The sequence below is a fragment of the Lutra lutra genome, chromosome 11 (genome assembly GCF_902655055.1).
Source record: "Lutra lutra chromosome 11, mLutLut1.2, whole genome shotgun sequence".
In the NCBI taxonomy this organism is placed as follows: Eukaryota; Metazoa; Chordata; class Mammalia; order Carnivora; family Mustelidae; genus Lutra; species Lutra lutra.
The window spans coordinates 83,831,965-83,853,764 of NC_062288.1; the positions used below are offsets into that span (position 1 = coordinate 83,831,965).

Below are 21,800 nucleotides of genomic sequence, written 5' to 3' on the forward strand. Positions count from 1 at the left end.
TCACCAAATCAAATTGTCTAAATCTATCCCTATTGCTAACTACCCAACTCACTCACATGGTCTCCATGAGTCCTTGGTGAATGGGTGAAAGCTTCCACCTTCCACAGCCTCCCAAACCAAGAGAGGACTGTAGAGAGGTAGTTATACCTGAAAAGTCACCTAGTTAGTTATTCTGGCCCTAGATAATAAATTGGCAGGCCTTTCAGGGAGCTAATTATTGAGCCTGCTATTTGGTTCACTGACAAAATTGCTTGTTTGTGGGAAGAAACATATCTGTGCATTGCTTTTTCCATTACCACTATTTCTATCATCATAAATAAGAATCAATAGGCCATTTCAAGTAGCATATGCTCACCACCATTTAGCATCGGAGTGTCAGCCATATGCAGGCTAAGCAGCAGTGTTCTAACCTCCTGGCTAAGGATTAAAACCCAATAGACAAGGAAAGCACTTCAAATGCTGTAGGTAAAACAGTGCACATGCATGTGAGCAAAGGGCAAGGGTGGTCAGTTCTTTGTATCTGTAGCACAGTGTTTGGCATAAGAGAGGTCATCCAAAATGAATAAACAAGTAAATCATGATGAATGCATGAATGACTGAGGCAAGGGGAGGTTTTAAGATGCTCTGTGGGGCCGACTGAATATATTGGGTTGGTCAGGGATGTTGTTTTGATAAGGGCACAGAGAGCTCTTCACAATTCACAATGAAGAAATGAAGTCCAGGACACAGCATGAGCCGAGAGGGGGTCTGCCTCTGGGGAGCATAGACCTAGGATGACTTCCCACATACTCCAGGCCTGTAATAATTCACTATCAGGTTTCACCACGGAAGGCGAGAAATCAGAATGACAGCCATAAAAAAGTCAAGCAAGACCTCAAAAGAAAAACTCTCCACCACCGATGATATTCTTGCTGGACAAAACAATGGCAGATTAGGGACTGATGGGAGAAAGTATAGGAAAAAGACACAACAAGGCGGTGAAGGGGAACAGTGGGAGAGGAGCTCAGGCAGAAGCCCGAGTGGGGAAAGGGGTCTGTGAAAAACGTGCAAGGACAGGGAGAGATGATAAAAATCCACCATTCTCGGGGGAGGGGGTGCTGTGGGTGTCTGGGTTGTGAGGAGTGGAGAGGCATGAAGACTGGGAATGGAACAAGGGAGGGAGGGTGAAAAGAGAGAGAGGTCAGATAAATGTCTAAAAAATAACACCCATCACCACTGATAACAAGCACAAAAGAATCCTTTTTTCTTCTCGAGAGAGACAAAGGGAATTTTAAGCAGGATTAAGTAGTAGTAGCTTTCAGAACTCAGCAGCTCTCAGAAGCAATAATAACTACATAAATAGCTAAGTGGATGGTAGGAATTGTTTCACTTTGGAATTTGGCCAGCATATCAAAGTTAACAGTAATATCACATCTTTTTGAAAGCTTTCCTGAGATTCTAGGGGGGAAAATCATCTCAGAAAACTGTTAGCACCAAGTTAATTTTAGGAAGAGGGTGCTCCTCACTGCTTGAAGACATTCTACCTCAGGAAAATGGGTAAGACAGAAGCCCTCCCCTGCTGGGAAACACTCTCTTATCCATGTAAATACATTGCCAGTATTGCTCCTAATGGAAGCAAACAATTACGTTCACAGATTATCATTGCCCAGTGTAAAATTTTACTCAGAACATAACCCACAAATGATACCCTAAACGCAGCAAAAAGGCCCCTGTCAATATCCTTTCTCACACAGTTCCCTAACTTTTTAACTCACTGTGGATGGTTAAACATGAACTCTGTAAGGGCCCAATTTTGAAACATGCACATCTGTATTCATTCATTTCTGCATTGGATGGAATTAGACATATTGGAAATATAAATAATTTTCAGGGGCACCTGGGTGGTTCAGTGGGTTGAGCCTCTGCCTTCGGCTCAGGTCATGATCTCAGGGTCCTGGGATAGAGTCCCGCATCGGGCTCTCTGCTCAGCGGGGAGCCTGCTTCCCCCTCTCTCTCTCTGCCTGCTTGTGATATCTCTCTCTCTCTGTCAAATAAATAAATAAAATCTTTAAAAAAAATAATTTTCAAACCCTGGACACCCCTACTCATGAATATCCATAGGTTTTCCTTCTTAAGTACATTTGACCACTCATGTGCTAGATCACGTTTCCTCCCCAAAAACAGAGATGAAGACTGAGTGTTGATGGTAATGTGGGGCACACACATCTTTTCTCAACATCTGGAAATATTCACGTGTTACTGTTGAAAAAAAATGATTTGGGGGTGCCCGGGTGGCTCAGTCAGTTGAATGTCCGACTCTTGATTTTGGCTCAGGTCATGATCTCAGGGTTGTGAGATGGAGCCCCCAAAGCAGGCTCTGCACTCATTGGGGAATCTGCTTCTTTCTCCTTTTCCCTCCTCCCTCTACTCCTCCCCCTGCTTGCATGCACGCTCCCTCCCTCTCTCTTTCTCAAAGAAATAAATATATCTAAAAACAAATTAAGCTAGAACATCGCCTCATTTATTTCTTTTCCACCCAGAAACAAGTTATTTCAGTATCACTCACGATGGAATCTGCCTGAAAATCTGTTTACTAATCCCATTCCCTAAGGGTGCACTTGCCCTAGCACTTAGAGTAAACACCATTTTCATCGCACTAGAAATAGTTCTAACTGGAGAGACTTTTCCAGTTGCTAGCAACACCCAAATCAATTGAAGGACTCTGCAGCAGATATGCCACCAACTCTGGACTGTACCATAACCCAGGTCAGAACTACGCTCGAGATAAGTATCAGCATACACCATCCACAGACACTGAAAGGACATCCACGTATATCAACTTTTTTTTTTTTTGAAAATAGGAGTTTAGAAAAAATAAGAGTTTAGATTCCGAAAACAGTCTATTAAAAATTATGATTATGTAATAACTAATTTCCTACCAACTTTGTATATACCTAGAGAGAGAGAATGGTAGACTCTCATTCTTATGGTCTAAACAAGAGTGGGCTGTGAACATGAGTATACAATCAAATAGCAACACTCAGAAGTCAGAACTAAGCCCAATATAAAATATATCTGAGTGAAAGCATAGAAGTTACTCCATAAACTCCCCTTTCACATCCTTCTATAAGCCAGACCCTCTTTATTTCCCATTATTCCTTAACATGCACCCTCTTTCCAATATGCTCACCCCTTCCCTGTGCTTCCCATGTCTCCATGCCATGTCCTATTCTGTGCCTTTGCCCTGCTGGCCCACCTTTTCCCTCATCTTGGATGCTCTTTCTCAAATCTTTCTTATCAAACACTTACCTCTTCCATGAAGTTTTGAATTTCATAACTTGAACTTACAGTTATATATTTCTGAAGAAATATCTATGTCCAAATCTAGCTTTTAATTATAGGATTTCCCCCCTCTACTTCTGTACAGTTCTGTGTGCATCTTTTTTCCCCAACTGAATCACATTATTTCAAGGTAACACCTCCCTTTTAATGCCTCTCCCTAAAGTATCTGTCAAGATCCTAACCCACAGCTAATTTCTCTTTCTCTATCTACTCCTTCTGCATATTATATTTCTCTGAAAACATGCTCAAGTTTGCCCTATTCTGAAGAAAATTTCTGTAACGCTGCTTCTTTCTCAAGTTTTTCACCAGACCTACTTTTTTTTTTCTTTGCCAGACTTTTTAAAAAGCATTCTTTCCCCCATTTCCTCTCTTCTGGCTCTGTCTCAGCCCCTCACAATCTGAGTGTATCACACTTCTCATCCGTCAGCCAGGCCTCTCAGCAGCACTGACATGCATGCCATCTTTTCTTCGGCTCACTGAGATGGCACCCCTCACCATGCTCACTGGCTTTTCCTGGCTCCTCCCCTAGAATCTTCCCTCAGCTCTGCTCCAACTCCTTTGGCAATTGCATCTCTGCCCTGGTCCTTAACTTCCAGGACTCCATCTGACAAGCAAGAGCTTGTATTTTTAGTGCCGGATTCTCTGGGGGGTCCCAGACCTTATGCTGCCACCTGCTGGGCAATTTCATGGGGCCACCTCAAAACCAAATTCAAGTCTCTCCCTTCCTTATCTACCATTCATTCTGTCTTCTCTGCTAACTAATGACATCACCCTTTTCCTAGGCCTAGCTGGTAGAGAGTTCACGTTCAGAGCCTCCATCTCTTAACCCCACACCAGTATTCGCCACCACGTACTATCAATGTGACTTCCCAGGACTTCTTTCCTCTGTGTTCTGTCCAGATCTTCGCATCCTTCTTCAGGCTGTGACTGTGCATTGCCAGGACTAGCAGAAGGGCCCCGACTGACCTTTCTCCTTTTTCTCTCCTGATCTCCAGCCCTCCTCACACCTCTGCCAGAGGAATCTGCTTGAAAACAGGTACCTGAGCAATGCCCTAGATCCAAAGCCTTGAGTAATCCTATCCTACAGGTAGAATAAAGCCTAAACCCCAGCCCCGCCCCAGCACTCGAGTTTCTAGAAATAACTTGAAGACCTTGCATGATGTGACCCCTACCCCTACCCCTTTAGCCTCACTGGCCGTCACTCTCCCTCTCACTTACTACCCTCCCTCCCTCACTCCAGCCACCTTGTTCCTCCCCACCCCCCATCACCAGTGGCTTCAACAAGGGAGACTTGCCCTAGATCCTGGCATAGTTTGCCATCATATCTTCATGTGGCTGACAACATCTTACCATTCAGGTTTCATGTCAAACGTCACCTGCTTGGAGAAGCATTCTGTGACTGCACAGCCTACTGGTCACCCTCCTGGCCAATACCACCTGCTCAGCTTTTCACATTCATTCCCTTGTATTTCCTGGAAGCACACTTTAGCATCTGGAAGTCTCTGTTAATGTATCTACTTCCTTATTTAGTGTCTGTCTCCTCACACTGGAGTGTAAGGCCCGTGAGCACAGACTTCATCTCTGTTCCAGTTCCTGGAAGGGTGTCTGGCACACAGGAAGCCTGAAGTCAGACCCCTCCACAGCATGTTACTCATTTTTCACACCCCCTCCTTACTCTGTGTATACGTCTGCTCTAGCATTGATCATATTATACCTTTTTTTTTTTAAAGATTATTTATTTATTTGACAGACAGAAATCACAAGTAGGCAGAGAGGCAGACAGAGAGAGAGGAGGAAGCAAGCTCCCTGCCAAGCAGAGAGCCGGATGCAGGACTTGATTCCAGGACCCTGGGATCATGACCTGAGCCAAAGGCAGAGGCTCAACCCCCTGAGCCACCCAGGCGCCCCCATATTATACCTTCTATTGAGCAGCTATTTCCAAAGGAAGTAATTAGAGGGATTACAGGGAAAGGAGAATCTATCAAAATATGGGTCTGAGGGGTAGACGAGAGAGGGGTATATGGTTATAAAAGGCTCATTCAAGTTTTGTAGTATTCAGTGTAGAAGATTTATGCATCTTTGTTAAAATTATCCTTCATGTTTTATGTTTGTTGATCTTGCTATTAACAGGATTCTTTAAATTTCATTTTCCACATGTTAGTTTCTATAAAAGAAACCATACAGATAGAGATACATAGAGATATATATAGTTAAAAATGTTTTTTATATTGACCTTGTGTCTATGGTTTTGTTAAATTGAGTACTTAACTCTAATTTTTAAAATTCCATACATGGTTCTATGTACATCATCATGTTATCTTAAAATAAAAAATGTTTCATTCTTATATTCAAAATACATACATTTAATATCACTATTATTTTTAAGCACACAATATAGAAGATAAAGCATCAAAAAACTGTAGCTTCAAGAGCCATGCAGGACATGGGGGACAATTGTACTATAGGGGACATGGGTTGAAATAGTGAAAAAAAGGGACTCTCACATATCACGTATTATGATCATCAACCTCACTACATGTTAAGTACCTGGAGACCAGTATCATTTCTTGCTGGTTTGTCTATATGTCTCCAACCTATTAAGGTGTTCTATACATAGTAGAAACTCAAAAAATGTTTTTTAAATAGAATTCAAATACCCCAGTGTTGGGCACATTGCATGGGGTCAAGAAATACATGTCAACTCTAAGAACCAATGAGTACACACAGGATTGCTGAATGATCAGCATATGTTCCACCCTGATGAGAAACTATAGTAAGAGAGGTGAAGAAATAGATCATCATCCATACCGAAAAACTTCATTTCTCAGGTAATCATAAAACAAATGCACCAAGAAAAACATTTCAGTGGTTACCTGTGCATTTCTTTATATGACTGTTCCTCTTTCCATGTGATCCTAACTTGCATCCAAAATTCTCCTCCCAAAATTCTGCAAACCACACATTTCTTCGATTATTGGCAAGAGTTCGGCTTCTAAAATAGCGATCAAACCCTATTTTAGAGAAGAAAGTTATGATTTTAATATTCTTTCAAAAGTAAAACCAAATACTGTCAAAGCTTTTGAATGGAAATTAAGTTATGTTGTGATCATTGCATGAGGGGAAAAAAAATAAAAGTATTAACAAATGGGAGGAACCAGTAGCCCAGAAATCAGTCTTCCCATATGGTAAATGCCAAGGGTAATCAGTGGACAATATTATCACCCCTGCTTTTCACCATTTAGGCAACTGGCTCAACAGATAAACGGAAGAGGAGAGCCTGTTGTTGGTGTCATCCTAGCAACCTCCCCGCTCCGCTATATCACAGCCGCCAGCAACCTTCTGCTATATATTCAGAACCAACTCACACTTTTCTCATTCTTTTTTTTTTTAAAGATTTTATTTATTGGTTGATTGATTTGACAGACAGAGATCACAAGTAGGCAGAGAGGCAGGCAGAGAGAAAGGAGGAAGCAGGCTCCCTGCCAAGTGAGCAGAGAGTCCGATGCGGGGCTCGATCCCAGGATCCTGGGATCATGACCTGAGCCAAAGGCAGAGGCTTTAACCCACTGAGCCATCCAGGCGCCCCCACTTTTCTCATTCTTCTCTCTGTCTCCTAGCGGAATCAATTCTCCAGGTTTCTATGCTTCTACTTCACTCAAAATGTATCTGTCCTATATGTTCCACTTTCAGCTAATCCAATAAACTAATCAGTACTAATATAATATTATGGGGTCAGGGGTAATGGGCCGAAGTGTCAGCCTGCTCAGGGGACCACCTCATTGAAGGGAGACCAGCTGGAACTAATGCCTTCTCCAGAAGATAATGGGGAAGGTAGGCATTTCAGTCACTGCTAAGACTGTTGGAAAGGCTATCTGTGAGACAGTCTTCCTTTCAGGGAGGCTCCGTATCTTTGCTGTTGCGTTCATGTACCCATAAGATCAGCCCAGCAGGTCTCCATTTTTTATAAAGCAGCCCTCGCCCCATGACGGTGCTGTACCCATCATCTGTGCCATAGAAATATGCAAGGTTAGGAGGCAACATCGTGGAAATAGCTAAAAACAATGCTAACTCCCTTTTTTAAAGAAAAAAATTCTAATGGGTACTCTTTTCTAATGAAAAGTATAAGCTGGGTTAAAGAGTTACTGTCTTGGTAATTCTACCATCAGAATTAAAAATTCTATCCAGAGTCATCAACAATGGGTGCATTTCATCCTATGGTGATACACTGGTTTTGCCTTTGAGCTTTGATTCAATTGGAATGAAACAAAGTTTCTTGGTTTGTCCTTACCATCAATTGATGCTCTTTTGGGCAAAATCGTCACAGCCCCTTCTGCAATGTCCTCTTGTTGATAAACAGGTGCTATTTTGGATCCCCAACTATCTGAGCCAATCCAGAGAAAATGACCACTTTGGTTTAATTTCTTTGCTGCTTCCAATATCCTCCTATGGGAATAAAAAGAAATAAACCATACCATATTTATCAAGAAACACTACACTTAGGAATGGTAGAAGACCAGTTATATCAAATTATATGCACTCAGTAAGTCACTGTTAAACTAACTAGTCAATCACTAACTGCTTGAATTTTATCATTTCTAAAGGAAACATACTGGAGACTTTAACTCCAGCACCTGTTAATCAGCCTCATCCTTAACCTCATTCACATCATTCTGGCTATCATCCTTACTTGTCTCATTTCTTTCAGTCCTCAGGTTTTACTCTATAGCCATTTCAGACTTAGAAACTAGAAGGCTGTTGTGTCTCTGCAGCAGAAGGAAGGTAGTCTGCAATTGCATGAGAATGTTGCAGTTCCTGTGAAATTTCATAAGATTGTACATTGAATATGAAATATGTTAAAAAAAAAAAAAAAGATGTGTGTTGCAAATGTGACCCTACACCAGAAAGAAAATTAATCAGCACCTGATGTCATCTTCATTGGCAAACATAATCACTGCCCGAGCATTAGGTGTTTCTAGCAGGCGTTTGATAATTTTTTCAAATTCTCCAGGTCTTGGTTCACGTGGGATTTTCTGTGATTGAGCAATGCAAACACCACCTATTTAAAAAAAAAAAAGAAAGAGAGAGAGAATGACTGAGAAAAGGCACTTATTTAATTAACCAACTTAATGAGGTTAACTGCTTTATAAAAACATATGATTCAAAGTACATTGAATTTCAAAACATGTGTCATTCTCATCTATTGAAAGTAATCATGTTCACATTACAATATACGTCAAATAAATGACATCAATCATTTAATCATACATCAGGGTTGTTGTTTTATTTTCCAAGTTTCAACACTAGTTTTGTGGATAACTATAATAAAAACCAAAGAATACAAAATGTGTAATGAGAGTCAAGGAGCACAAAAAAGAATGGCAATTTTGATGTACATGGAAAAACAAGTGCGTGGATTAATAAAATGAGTATGTCTTATAGGTGAGACCACTTATTAAGTAAAAAGACCCTTTTATTAGTAGACCTTCTTTAAAGTTAATTTCATTTGATAGCTCATAGTATTTATTACAGAAAAATTTTTATGTATCAGCAAAATGGTGTGTTATGAGACAAGTGGTATTTGAGACTGAGACATAGGCAAGTCCCAAAGATTTGAACCCTCAGCTGAATTTATGTCTCCATTGAGAAAATCAAAATGGCAGAAATCCCATCCCATTATCATACCAAAAAAAAAAGAAAGAAAGAAAGAAAGAAAGAAAGAGAAAAGAAAGGGAGAGAAAAAGAAGGAACGAAGGAAGGAAGGAAGGAAGGAAGGAAGGAAGGAAGGAAGGAAAGAAGTAAGGAAGAGATAGAAAGAAACGAACTCTTTCTTTGGCTTCTCCTTCTAAGGCAATGAGAAACCAAAGAGAAAGTTTAGAAAAGATCTCTGCCACCTATCAAGGTTCCTCAATCTCAGTGGAATAGAAAGAGAACATATTCTAATATTAGAAGAAAAAGGAATATGAGCAATATGTTTCAGTTCCATTATGACTTAAATAGGGTTGTTGTTTTTTTTTTGAGTCAGATGAAAATTACATCACCATTTATAACATTGCTTCAGTGAGCAAAGGCATTTTCCTTCCAAACAATTGCCAAATACATTCAGTCACCCAAATATTACTAGGATTCATTATATGTTATATATTGGGCTGGACACTGGGAATACATAATCTAATCCAGCAGTTACCATCTAGTCTGGGAGACAGGCATCCCAATAAATTATCATAGAATATGTGGTAAATTTTAGAATAAAGAGGATATACCTGCACAATGGGAACACAAAGGAAGGAGTAACTCAGGTGCTTAAGAGAGCTGGATTTTAAAGAGCAAATATGCATCCATCTAGGGACAAAAGTGGGACATTTCTGGTAGAGGCCAAGGTATGAATCATGTTTGATTATGGCCTATGGTCAAGACCAGTTGGGGGCTGAAGTTGAAAAGAATGGCCAGGCCCAGCTTGAGAAGGACTTTGTTAGACATGCCAAACAATTTGTACCTTATCTTGAAAACAATGGGAATACATTAAAAGTTCATATGTAGGAGAATTACATGATGAGTTTTATGCCTTGGGAAGAAACCTCAGGTAGCCAAATAAAGAAGAAATGTCTGGTAGCCAAACAATGGGTATCCAGTGTGTTGTGATCAGACTTGCCATGTGTGGCAATAATGTACAATAACAGTGTTAGAGTACTGAAGGTTATATCTTTCATAAGTTAGAGCATGGTCAAAGTTATTCCTACAATAAGCAATATTTTTACTAACCATTTTAAGGGGTGGGAATTGCCCAGAATCCACAGACAGATCCTGTAGATAGCTAGCCTACAGATATGCCACTAGTAGTTGTGATGATTGATTCATTCTTTCATTAAATATTTACTGCATGCTCACTATCTTCCAGTTATGGCACAGGGGCTGTAGATGCAATGGTGAATAAAACAGACACCGTCTCCACCTTCAGAGTTCAGAAACGTTGTAGGTGAAATAGGCTTAACATAGAACAAAATGACAAAAATAAGTATATAATTATAAATTATGGCAAGTCCCATGAGGAAGAGCAAGGGCATTCAATTTACATTGAGGAGTGTTCAGGAAAAGTCTCCCTAAAGTGATGTTGGGGTCAGAAAGAAGAGAGAATGGGTGAAGGCAGCATGAGAAAGGTCAGGAAAGAGCAGGGCAGAACAAGTCAGCAGAGCTAATGAGTGAGAGGGAGAGAAGTGTAAGACAAAGATGAGAGGTAGATGGGGGCCAGATCAAGCATGGCTTGTGCAGGTCCTGTGGAAGATTATGAATAATTAAAGTGCTTAACTGTCTCACTCAATGTTTCTATCTCCTCACTCTTTTAAGTAGCCCACAGAAAGATGTTCCATCTGTGAACACTGCATTTCACAGAAGAAAAATGGAGGCGGGTGCCTGTTGCACAGGACAACCTGGAGTGGAAAGGACGGAAGGCACTGAGGTCCATGAGGAGGTTATTGGAAGAGGCACTGGAAAATGATGCCTGAGACAATGTGACTAGGGCTGGTTCCAGTGACGGAACCACTAGAGCTGTTAGAATTTGAGTTAGAATCAGAGAAGCTTCATACTATTTTCTTCTGGCTTTATTGAGGTAGGAGTTACAAATAAAAATTCTATATATTTAGGCTGCACTGATTTCACCCAAGTAGTGAGGTAATGGGAAACCACTAAGCATGACACTAAGGTTTTGGCCTTTGTGACCAGGTTGTGTGATGTCACCGTTACACAAGTAAGCACCACAGGCGGGTGCACAGGCACGTAGAGGAGAAAAGAAGGATTTTTGACTCAGGACAAGTTGTTCTTGAAGAACCCATGCAACATCAAACTGAAGAAGCTGATCTGGAGCTAAAGAAAGAGACAGAAAATGTAATAACAGTTCTGTCAGGTGCTGATATAGTCAGTAGTTGAAGGGTTGGTAGTGAACAGATCACTCAGAGGGAAAATCATACACACACACACACACACACACACATATATAAATATAAAATTAAATTAACATATAATTAAATATACATATATTTAAAATTTATTTTTTTGCGAGAGGAGAGGGAGAAGCAGACTCTCCACTGAGCAGAGAGCCCAACATGGGGCTCAGTCCCAGGACCCTGGAATCATGACGTAAGCTGAAGGCAGATGCTTAACTGACTGAGCCACCCAGGTGCCTCCACCAAAGAGAGGAAAAGGTGAATGACGAAGCTCTGTAAAACTACAAGCTTTGGAGAGGGGGCTAGCAAATGTGAACAGAAAGAAACAACACATATTTTGAAGAGAAAACTTTTGAGACAAAGACTAGTGGTAAGTTGAGAACTACATAATGTTTTTAAAAATCAAAACCAAACAAAAAACTGATGAGTAGAAGCATTAGATAACTGTAGAAATGTGAGAACAAAACTGTAACACTCTGTGGAACAATAGCTGTTTTAAAATATGACTGCCCTTTTAATTAAATTGCTGTGATTACTTAAGCATCCCATTAAAGACATGTCTTAGGATAAGTATTCTGAGATTACTACTGACTCCATAGCTGGAAGAAATGAAGGCTGAAAAAATTTTATTATGATTATTTCAGATGAGACAAACAGGCAATCCAGACATAGTGTAGTCTGAATTCACTGATTTATTCATTCACTACAGATCTATCAAACTTTTTTGTTTGTAAAAAGCTGAGTTAGTTAGGTTGGATTTTTACATGCTCTAAATCCATTTCATATCTTCTATGCCTATGTCTCATACTTGTCAGCCTGGTCAATTTGTGTTTTCCTGGAAAAGGGGACTACACAATTAATTTATTTCAGCTGAACAAATATGGAGATCCTGTTCCTTATGGCATCTTGCTGTTTGATGCCTTATGGATAGTTTGTTAAACTGTGGACTGTTATTACTTCTCAAATGATTAGAACTAGAAGATTTAGCCCTGAAATTCATTCACACTTTGTATCTTCACATCCGTCAAAAAGTTCAACAGTTAATCCATTCCGAAGCACTCATGGTCTACTATGTTTCAGGAGCTACAGACATTCAAAGATTACCTATCTTCGGCATCTTGTAATATAATTGAATGCCAAGATGTACACATAAGAATAGCCAGATGATAATGCAAAATAATCTAATGATGAAAGATGATTGCATAGGAAATATCAAAAAGCAATAATAAATGTCATCACCCCACCTCCGAAATGGTTCTATGATTTCAAAAGAAGTCATTATATACTGTTAGGGTTTGGTAAAAACATCAGTGAAATTTAGTCAAACATTCATTTTTCATCAAAGATGTTTTCCTCCAATACTTATACCTACAATGCCTATACTACCTTTCCTACATTATCTAATGTTTTCCTTTTTAAATATCTCTGACTTGCTTTAGACTCCTGGGATGAGCAGGAGGAAGAGGAGTTGCCCTCCATCACAGAATATGTCTATTGCATCTATTTTCCACATCTCAACCTGAGTGTTGACTGTATGCAATTCAAGGGACACCAACTTTCCTGTTCTGTCGGCTTCCCAGTTCTGTAAGAAATAATTTCTAAAGCTTAGCACTTTCCTAAAGTGTAGGAAAAGAATGTTGCATGGAGGAATTTATAACTGGCTGTTTTCTGGAATTTGCTGTCTGATCTTGCTTGTGTAAATTTTTTTCTTTTGATCATTTAATAATAATTGGAAGATCATTCACAGAACCGAACACTTTATGTACATTCCACAACACAGAAGACCATTCATTCTCAGTCTCATTCACTGATACCTCACTGGTCCTAATGATAGCAATCTAAGACTGGTATTATCACATATATCTGATGAGGACACTGAGAAACAGGGGTATCACAGCTAGCAAGAGTCTGGAGCCCAGGTTCAGAGCCATGTCTGTCTGACTCCAAGTCTAAACTTTTTCTATCATCTTGCTTATCCACAATCGACCATACCTGTTGCTTAATGGTTAAGTAGGTACAAATGATTGAGGAATAAAATAAAGCAAATTTACAGATTCATTAAAAGCAAAACCCAGCAGGTTTCCCCTTATAAATCAATTGACGGCTGTAAAAATACAATACTAGATACTTTGAATCTCTGCAGATTTCTTAGAACTGACTTAAACTTCTTCAGTTTAAACTTTAAGGTCCACCCTTAAAACGTTCCCATTATCCCTGCAAAGGCATGTCTTCAGACTTTCCTCAAGTCCTTGATATTCCAGGTCTCCTTGGCATTAGAGAAACCACGATACTTATATTCTTTTATTTTTTTTTTCTCACCTTAGACTATAGACTGTTTGACTACTGGAACCTTGTCTTTCACATTTACAGCCATACCCCATATCACATATCACTGTGTTTGGCACAAAAAGACTTCAACAAACCTTTGCTGGGTGAAAAGATGGAAGACTTATTTTAAGGCACTGCTGGCACAGAGAAATAGATATGAGACAGTTCCACCTTCAAACACCTCTCAGTCGAGTAGAGAAACAAAAGGATGCATGTAATTACATGTTAAAAAATAAGTGATGTAAAAGAAATAAACAAATGTGGACCTGATATTTCGGGAAGTTGTCACTGAAATGGGTCTGCCTCCCAAAACAGTTTTTATCAGGTGCCACGACTTAGAATATCACCTTAGCCTTAGTTCTTCCATCTGTAGGGTGACACAATAATTTGCTCTCCTTGATTCAAGAGCAAATTTTATAAATAATCCCATTTCACAAGGTTTATCTATTTCATGGGTGAGTAGCCTGATGTCTCAGGTCTGAGACGTGAAAGGTATGTTCACACGTTTTGATTTGCCAGTGCAAAACGATATTGGAGTGAAGAAGAAAACAGACCTGACATCATCAGAAGACCTGAGAGTCGATTCTGTGTGACCTGAGACAAATCTCTCACCTCTCAGTTTCCTCATTTCTGTAACAAGATCCATAATAACCATCTCCCAGCGATGTCAAGAGAATCAAATTTAAAAGGGTATTATGATAAAAGTATATACAAATGTGCTACATTATTATTGTTGTTAATCATCATCATCACCACCATGACCAGATAAGCACTATCGCTAAACCTGACAGGGGAGATAGTTGCATTCAGACTTAAAACATGGGATTGTCAACCGATCATATTCTTGAATCCTTCACCACTCTTTGTATAATATTACCAAATATCCAAAGTTCTGAGAAGTGATACTTGTCCATTTGTCTACGCCATAAATAAGATGACTAGATTTCACTTTAAACCTATCATTGGTTAACACAATCTGATTAGGACAACTTCAATGCAAGAAAATGGGAAAAGTTACTTACTTTCTTTTCTTTAACCCCCAATTCCTACCCTAAAGATCCAAGTCTCTTTTCAAGGGGAGTCCATAAATATTTTGAAGATCTGGCTTGAAAATTAGAATTTAACCCCTTAAAAGAATAACACAATAGTAAAAACTATGAAACTATTAATGGTGCCATCTATTAAGAAGCAATAGTTGCTGTGAAAACAACCATACATTCTGTTTCACTTAACATTTGCCTATAGATCAATAAGAAGCTGAAGTCTTAAGTGTCCGAGACAAGGTTATCACGGGTTGGGCTCCCCAGGGAGCGGACCCTTAGGAGGAGTTTGAAACACTATTTTTCCTTGGCCTCCGTCTTCTGGAGGGTCAAGAAAGGAAGCAGTTCTGAGCAGAGAAGTCCAGCTGGTTGTGGCCCAATGACAAGCTCCCAACACCACAGGGAGCACTGAGACTAGAAGGGCTCCCAGAGTTGTTTTGAACTAGATCATTATAGATTCCCCATCAATTGAATGTGGGCCCCATCCTGAAGTAGGAAGGAAGGGGTGGGGTTAAAGACTGGGCATGGCAGCTCTCTGCAGCCAAACAATCCTTAAAGGGCCAGTAGAGCAGCCCTAACAGCCAAGCCAATGGGTCCTTCGCTGAATGGGGATCTGAAGGGGCACTTACCATTTATACAAATTAAAACTCATAGAGAAATGAAGATATTGTATCTCTAAAAAGACAGAATACATCAAATAATTAGTGAAATTTTATTGCTTAATTTCAAAACTCCTCTTCAGAGAGAACTTATTGCACAAAGAAAGGCAACCTCTATAAACAGCACAAAACTGGAATCAGGCCAGCTCAGACAACAGAACTAGGATTATAAAACTCCCCAGTATTTCAAAAGATAAGTTTTGTTAAAGCAATCTGAAAGGATAAAGTATCACATTTTTAGTTGTTGCTTATTTTTAAGAACAAAATCTCTATTAATAATGTGGAAGAAGGAAAATAAAACAAGAAACAATGTCACAGCGCTAAGTTCCAACTGTGCTGAAAATCGAGGAGGATTAAATTATTAGGAATGAAATTACTTACAAAGCTGTGTATAGGATATTAAATACGATTTTTTAAGCAACATGATTATTACCAGTGTTGGTTGGTTCACAATTCTGTCAAGTTAAGTTCTAAGTAAATCAGGTCAAGTCTCTGGTCGTATAACCTGTATAACCTGTTAGATCTACATGACAAGCTTCAGTTTGGTGCATAAACAAATCAACAAAATTATCATTTATCAATTGTCAGAGAGAATGACTAGACTACTGGTAAAAACTGGTCACAATTTTTGATTGACCACAAAAAATTGCCTATAATTAACCACTTTTGGCCAAATAAAGATGAGACTTAATCAACCATTATTCATTTCTTATGAATGTGGCTTCAGAAAATAGCAATGAACAAAAACCAAACAGCCAGTTTTTGTTTTTTTCTTAATGACAGTAAAAACACATAAACACTCCAAAGTGTCCAGATCCCAGTTCTGGAGGGGAGGAGTTTCTCCACCACCACTAACCCATTCTCCTGACACCAACTAGATATCCTACAATTCAATTCAATTCTGACACTATCTGCCCATAAATGGCATCAGGTCCCAGAGGTTTGGGGTTCGGTCCTACAAGACTGCCCCACCACCCTACTTAGGCATGAGTCACAATCCAGATTTTAACTCTACTTCAGACCAACTGCCTACAAATCAGTGGTCCCAAGTCCCTCCTTGGGTTCAATTAATTGGCTTGAGCAACTCACAGAACTCAGAGAAACATTTCACTTACTAGATCACCAGTTCATTATAAGACTATATAACTCAGGAATAGCAAGATGGAAGAGATGCAGAGGGCAAGATGTAGAAAAAGAGCACGGAGCTTCCATGCCCTCTTTGAGTGCTCCACTCTCCCCCAATCTCCAGGTGTCCACCAGTCCAGAAGCTCTCCTAATCCTGACCCTTTGGGGTTTTATGGAGGGTTCATTACATAGGCTTGGTGGATTAAATCATCAGCCGTTGGTGATTGAACTCAATCTCCAGCCCCTCGCCCTTCCTAGAGGTTGGGGGGTCGGGGGACTGGAAGCTCCAACTGTATAACCAATCCCAGTGTTGGTTCTCCCAGCAACCAGCCCTAATCCTCAGGATACATAACGGCTTCCCCAGTCACCTTATTAATATAGCAAAAGATACCTTCATTATTTCCATCACTTAGAAGATTCCAACAATTTTTAGGAGTTCTGTCCCCAAAAGAGGAGAAAAGCCAAATACATATTTATTATAAATCACAACATCACAAGTCTCCACCCTAAATATCCCTGACATCATTTCTTTCTACCTTTCTGGAGATAGAAGCAAAACAGCAACTTGGTCCAATGTAATTGGTCCTTTAGTGATAGTTAAATAAAATTTGTTCTAAGGTTCAAATAAGTGTAATCACGCCTTTTGTAACAATATTTTCATCTCCATATGTGGTGTACAACTGGGACTTAGCAGAAAAGTGCACAACATGATCAAAGTGTGTACGTTTGTCAGCTTGAAGTGCACTTTGCGAAAGAGAAGATTTATCTCGCGCATCACAGTGAAGAAAAGTGTTATCTTTAACAACATGGATTAAAACAGCAAAATTGCACTTAAATCTGTGCTCATTCTCTCTCTCTTTTTCTCTCTCTGTAAAGCATTTTATCCTTTTTCCTATATCAAATGCCATGCAGACTTTTAAAGGGACTCTGAAAAGCAAATAAAGGGATGATACTCTTGGTACAGAAAAGACATGAGCCAAATCCTACTCCTTTATGTGTCCCGTGAAGAGCAACAATGGGGACAAGCCACTATGAAAAGGACTGGCACAGAGAGTCATCTCCTGCCCCCCTCCTGCAAGTCTCCGGGATCTCAGAGAGATGCTTATGCTCTAGAGGAAGAGTGGGTTGGAAGAGTCTCACAGGGTCAGTGTCCATAGCATAGGAAGCTTTCTAATTCGGCATGACTTATCACAGTTCTAAACATTTGCTCAGAGGAACAGCGGGCTATGGTGGTTATGAATCTCTTCTCTGGGGCTCAACTTCCTGGCTCTAAATCCTGGCCCTTCTCCTACTGACTAGTGATGCTGGGTAAGTTATGTGACTTTTCTGTGCCTCTTGTCCTCATCTGAACACCAAGGGGATGCTACTATCTTCCAAATGCATTACTATGAATAAATAAGGGATTAAATAAGCACTTAACAGATTAATTTTTGTCACAGAAAATATATTAGTTGTACATTTTTAAAAATCAAAATTGACAAACCCCAAATAGAAATGGCAATTCATTTTCATCAAGCAATATTCACTTATAACACTATTTCAAAACACCTCAAACTTCATTCTCCAAAGATACACAAAATAATAACTCTTAATAGAGATTCCAGTCAATGGGGCATTAACCATAGAAAGTCCTACAATCAGAAGGGAAACTCATGCCCACCACAAGCTAGACCAAAATTTATGATGTGTTGCCTCTTCCCACTTCTGAAAATTGTAAATATCTAAGGAAATATGGGTAGGTACACTATGTGGGAAAGATCAGGTAAAGAAAGAAAGAGAAGGAAAAAAAGAGGAAACCAAGAAAGCAGTGAGAAGGAAAATGACATGGGGGGAGGTGATGGGAAGGGAAGAAAGAGCGGGAGTAGAACTCAGGGAGCCCAGACAGCATACCATCTGAATAAGGACTATTTGGAGCTGGGCAAAAAAAAAAGATTCTCTGTAGGGTCAGAACAGCAAATGCAGGGTTAGGAGAAGAAGAAGGACTTGACCAGTTTTAAATAAGTTTTACTAATGTGCTGTACGCATTTATATTTCTTTGGATTATTTTCCAAGTACCATTTTTGGAGTGTTTGGCGGTTTTTATTTTGCTTCATCTGTTTGTTTGTTTTTGCCTTTTAAAGTAGGTTACCAGATACTGGAGCCAACAATACGACAAGAAGGTTTTAGAAGATAAAACTAACTCCCTGTAAATGCTCAAAGGCCCAATATGAACAGACTCACTGAGAGAAGAGAATTTCATATTTTCCAGCCCATTGCCCAGAAAAACATTTATGCCAAAACTATTGGAATCAAAGTGAGCACTGATTAAATTTCTTACCCATTCTGGACTAAGGGAAAAAAAAAATTAGTATTAGGCTGTGAATTAAGCCCATCCCAGTTAGATTAGAAACTCGTCATTCAGTTACAGATTAGGAATTCATTACAGAATTATAGCCATTAAGTTTAATTACCAAGATGGAGGGAGGATATCCAGGGGATCCACTGTTCTTCGATTACTCAACGAGTATTGATTGAACACTTGTTACTTGTCATATGCTTTTTAGACACAGAGTATACAGCAGTGAACAAGATAGAGAAAGCCCCTGACTTCATAGAGCTTACTTTTCAGGAGGTCTCTAGGGTCTGATAAAGCCTGCTACTGGTGGGCATTCACTGGATGTGCAGTGAATAAGTGAGTGAACAAGGAGCTCCTATTTCACGATATAGTAGAATGATCTAATAAAGAGACAATAAGCATGGCTACATATTGAAAATGCCATCATTCAGAAAAAGGCAAAGCACTTCTGGATCTATGTTATATGCGTATATAACATAAAATCATTTCCAAAGAGCTTCTGCCAACAGTACACTCTCAGCAGGCTCCCAACAGCAGCTTTCACAGCTGACAAACCAGGAGCATTCTTCTCTTAAGCACCCAAGAAATATCCTATTCTACTTGTCAGCATAACTTGAATTCCATTATGTATTGGCTTTCAATCAGTGGCCTTGACTCAAAGCAGCATTTTCAACAAATATTCAAAGGGGATGACATTTTCTCTACTTAAGGAAGAAGGAACCAATAGCTAAAATGTCATTTTTATTTTAGCTAAATAACTCCTTAGAGCAAGAGTTTCCCTACAATCAATGTACAGTAGTGACTAAAGTAAGAAACGGACTTCTGAGAATAAACATAAGCAGCAAATGCTTTTAAAAACTCCCTCTTTAAGGAAATGCAAAAACTTGTGTTTCTCTGGTAATGCAAGATCATTTTCCACAGCAGGATTTGATCTATGTGTTTGAGAGATTAAAAGGTTAAAAATGTAGCTATATACTTAACTTCCTGGATTCAGATAGGACTAAAAAGAGAGGAAACTGAATACACATTTTTGATAGCAAGCTGTTTTACATTTTAATTATTTAAAGAACTCTTTCTTTTAAAAAAAAAAAGTTTAACAGCATCATTGAAGTGTAGCTGAGATACAAAGGTACTGTATATGTTGCATGTACACAATTTAAAGAGTCTGGACATAGGCATGTAACTATGATGCTATCAACAAAATCAGGGAAATAAACTTACCCATCATCTCCAAAAGTTTCCTTGTGTCCCTGCCACCGCCTTTTTTTTTTTTTAAATAGTATGAACACTTAACATGAGATCTACCCTCTCAACAAGTTTTTAAGTGCATAATACCATACTATTAACTACAAGCCCTGTATGGTACAGGAGATCTCTAGAATGTATTTATCTTTTATGAGACTGAAACTTTATACCCATTGAACAACTCCCTATTTCTCCTTCCTCCCAGCCCCTGGTAATCACCATTCTGTAAGTCTGACACCTCTTTTAAGCAAAATCATCAGGATTTGCCCTTCTAAGACTGACTTATTTCACTTAAAAGGATGTTCTCCTTTTAAGTGACTAATTTAACAATTAGTCACACATAGTAGGATTTCCTTCTTTGTTATGATTGCATAATATTCCATTGTATGTATATTCCACACATAATCTGTCCATAGATATTTGGGTTGTTTCCATAGCTTGATTATTGTGAATAATACCGCAAATGAACATGGGAGTATGGATATCTCTCCAAGATCTTAATTTCAACTTTTTTGGATTGCTTATGTGGTAGTTCTAGCTTTAATTTTTTTTAGAGAAATTACACACTGTTTACAATAACAGCTGTACCACTTCACATTCCCACTAATAATATACAAGGGTCCCAATTTCTCTACATTCTCTCCAGCACTTACTATGATTTGATGTTTGATTGTTTTGTTTTGTGATAATTGCCATACTAACAGGTATGATGTGTTATTTCACTGTAGTTGTGATTTGCATTTTTCTGATGATCAGTGACGTTGAGCATCTTTTAATATACATGGTAGCCATTTGTATGTTTTCTTGGGAGGAATACCTATTCAAGTTCTTTGACTTTTTAAATTGGGTGATTTGCTTTTTTCCCTATTGCATTGTAAAAGTTTAAAGGACTCCGGTTATAATAAGTTTTGGACTAGATTTTACTAAAATAGAGGGCCATTAATAACTTGAGATGCAAGACTCCCCCATACAGAAATGGAATCAATTATTACCTTTTCCTTAATGAAAAATCTATTTTAGAATAGAAAATAATAATAATGATTCAAAAAACACTAGTTCACCATGTTTTAATATCTCATTTCACCCTCATAATATCCCAGTGCCATTGAATAAGGTAAACATTATAAAATTATTTTTATATTGAAGAAACTGTCTCCAAGATCACAGAGCTAGTAAGCAGTCAAGTGACAGCCTCATGAACCTTATCCTAATAGCTAAGTATACTACTGTACTTTGCTTTACTGTCTCTCAATAATTATCTTCTTCATTATTAAATCTCAATATATGTAATTAAACATAGCACCAACAGGCAAGGTCAGATAATTAAAATAAAAACTCTAAAGTTTTATACTAACAGGAATGAATTATTTGGAAAAATGCTTTTTAGTCTGGTTTAGGTTAGGCAGAAATTTCATTCATTAACATCCTCTCAAAAAAAGTGTCCTTCAGGCATCTATCCCCACAAGCCCACCCATGCCTGCCATCACTCACAGAGCATTAACTGAGCCCTTACTACATGCTGGATGCTCTGTTGGAATCTATAGTTACAAAAATGAGGAAGACATGGTCCCTGATCTTAACATACTTATACACACAATATATAAATAAATATTACAATTTGATGTGAGAAATGTTATATAATTCAGGGTAGCCTAGGGACACAGAGCCAAGAGAATGGAATCAGGAACTGTGAATAAGATTCACTGCCTCCTGCCAATGACCATGGGAATATGCGCTCAGAGAAGCATAAAAAAGAGCTCTATAGTACATCGATATGCACCAGGATCAACAAATCCAAAAGCATTTCAGA

At 39.0% G+C, this 21,800-nt stretch overlaps 1 protein-coding gene across 5 annotated transcripts in view; it reads right to left on the reverse strand.

The window, feature by feature from the left end:
* The window catches only part of GRM8 (glutamate metabotropic receptor 8), a 768,517-nt gene that overhangs the window by 392,383 nt on the left and 354,334 nt on the right, over window positions 1-21,800 (reverse strand). For all 5 annotated transcript variants that reach the window (XM_047695832.1, XM_047695830.1, XM_047695831.1 and 2 more), the window contains exons 4-6: window positions 8,242-8,377; window positions 7,610-7,764; window positions 6,195-6,332 (exon numbers count right to left, since the gene is read on the reverse strand). In XM_047695832.1, coding sequence (XP_047551788.1) covers window positions 6,195-6,332; window positions 7,610-7,764; window positions 8,242-8,377 — 429 coding nt within the window. The remainder of the gene's footprint in view (window positions 1-6,194; window positions 6,333-7,609; window positions 7,765-8,241; window positions 8,378-21,800) is intronic.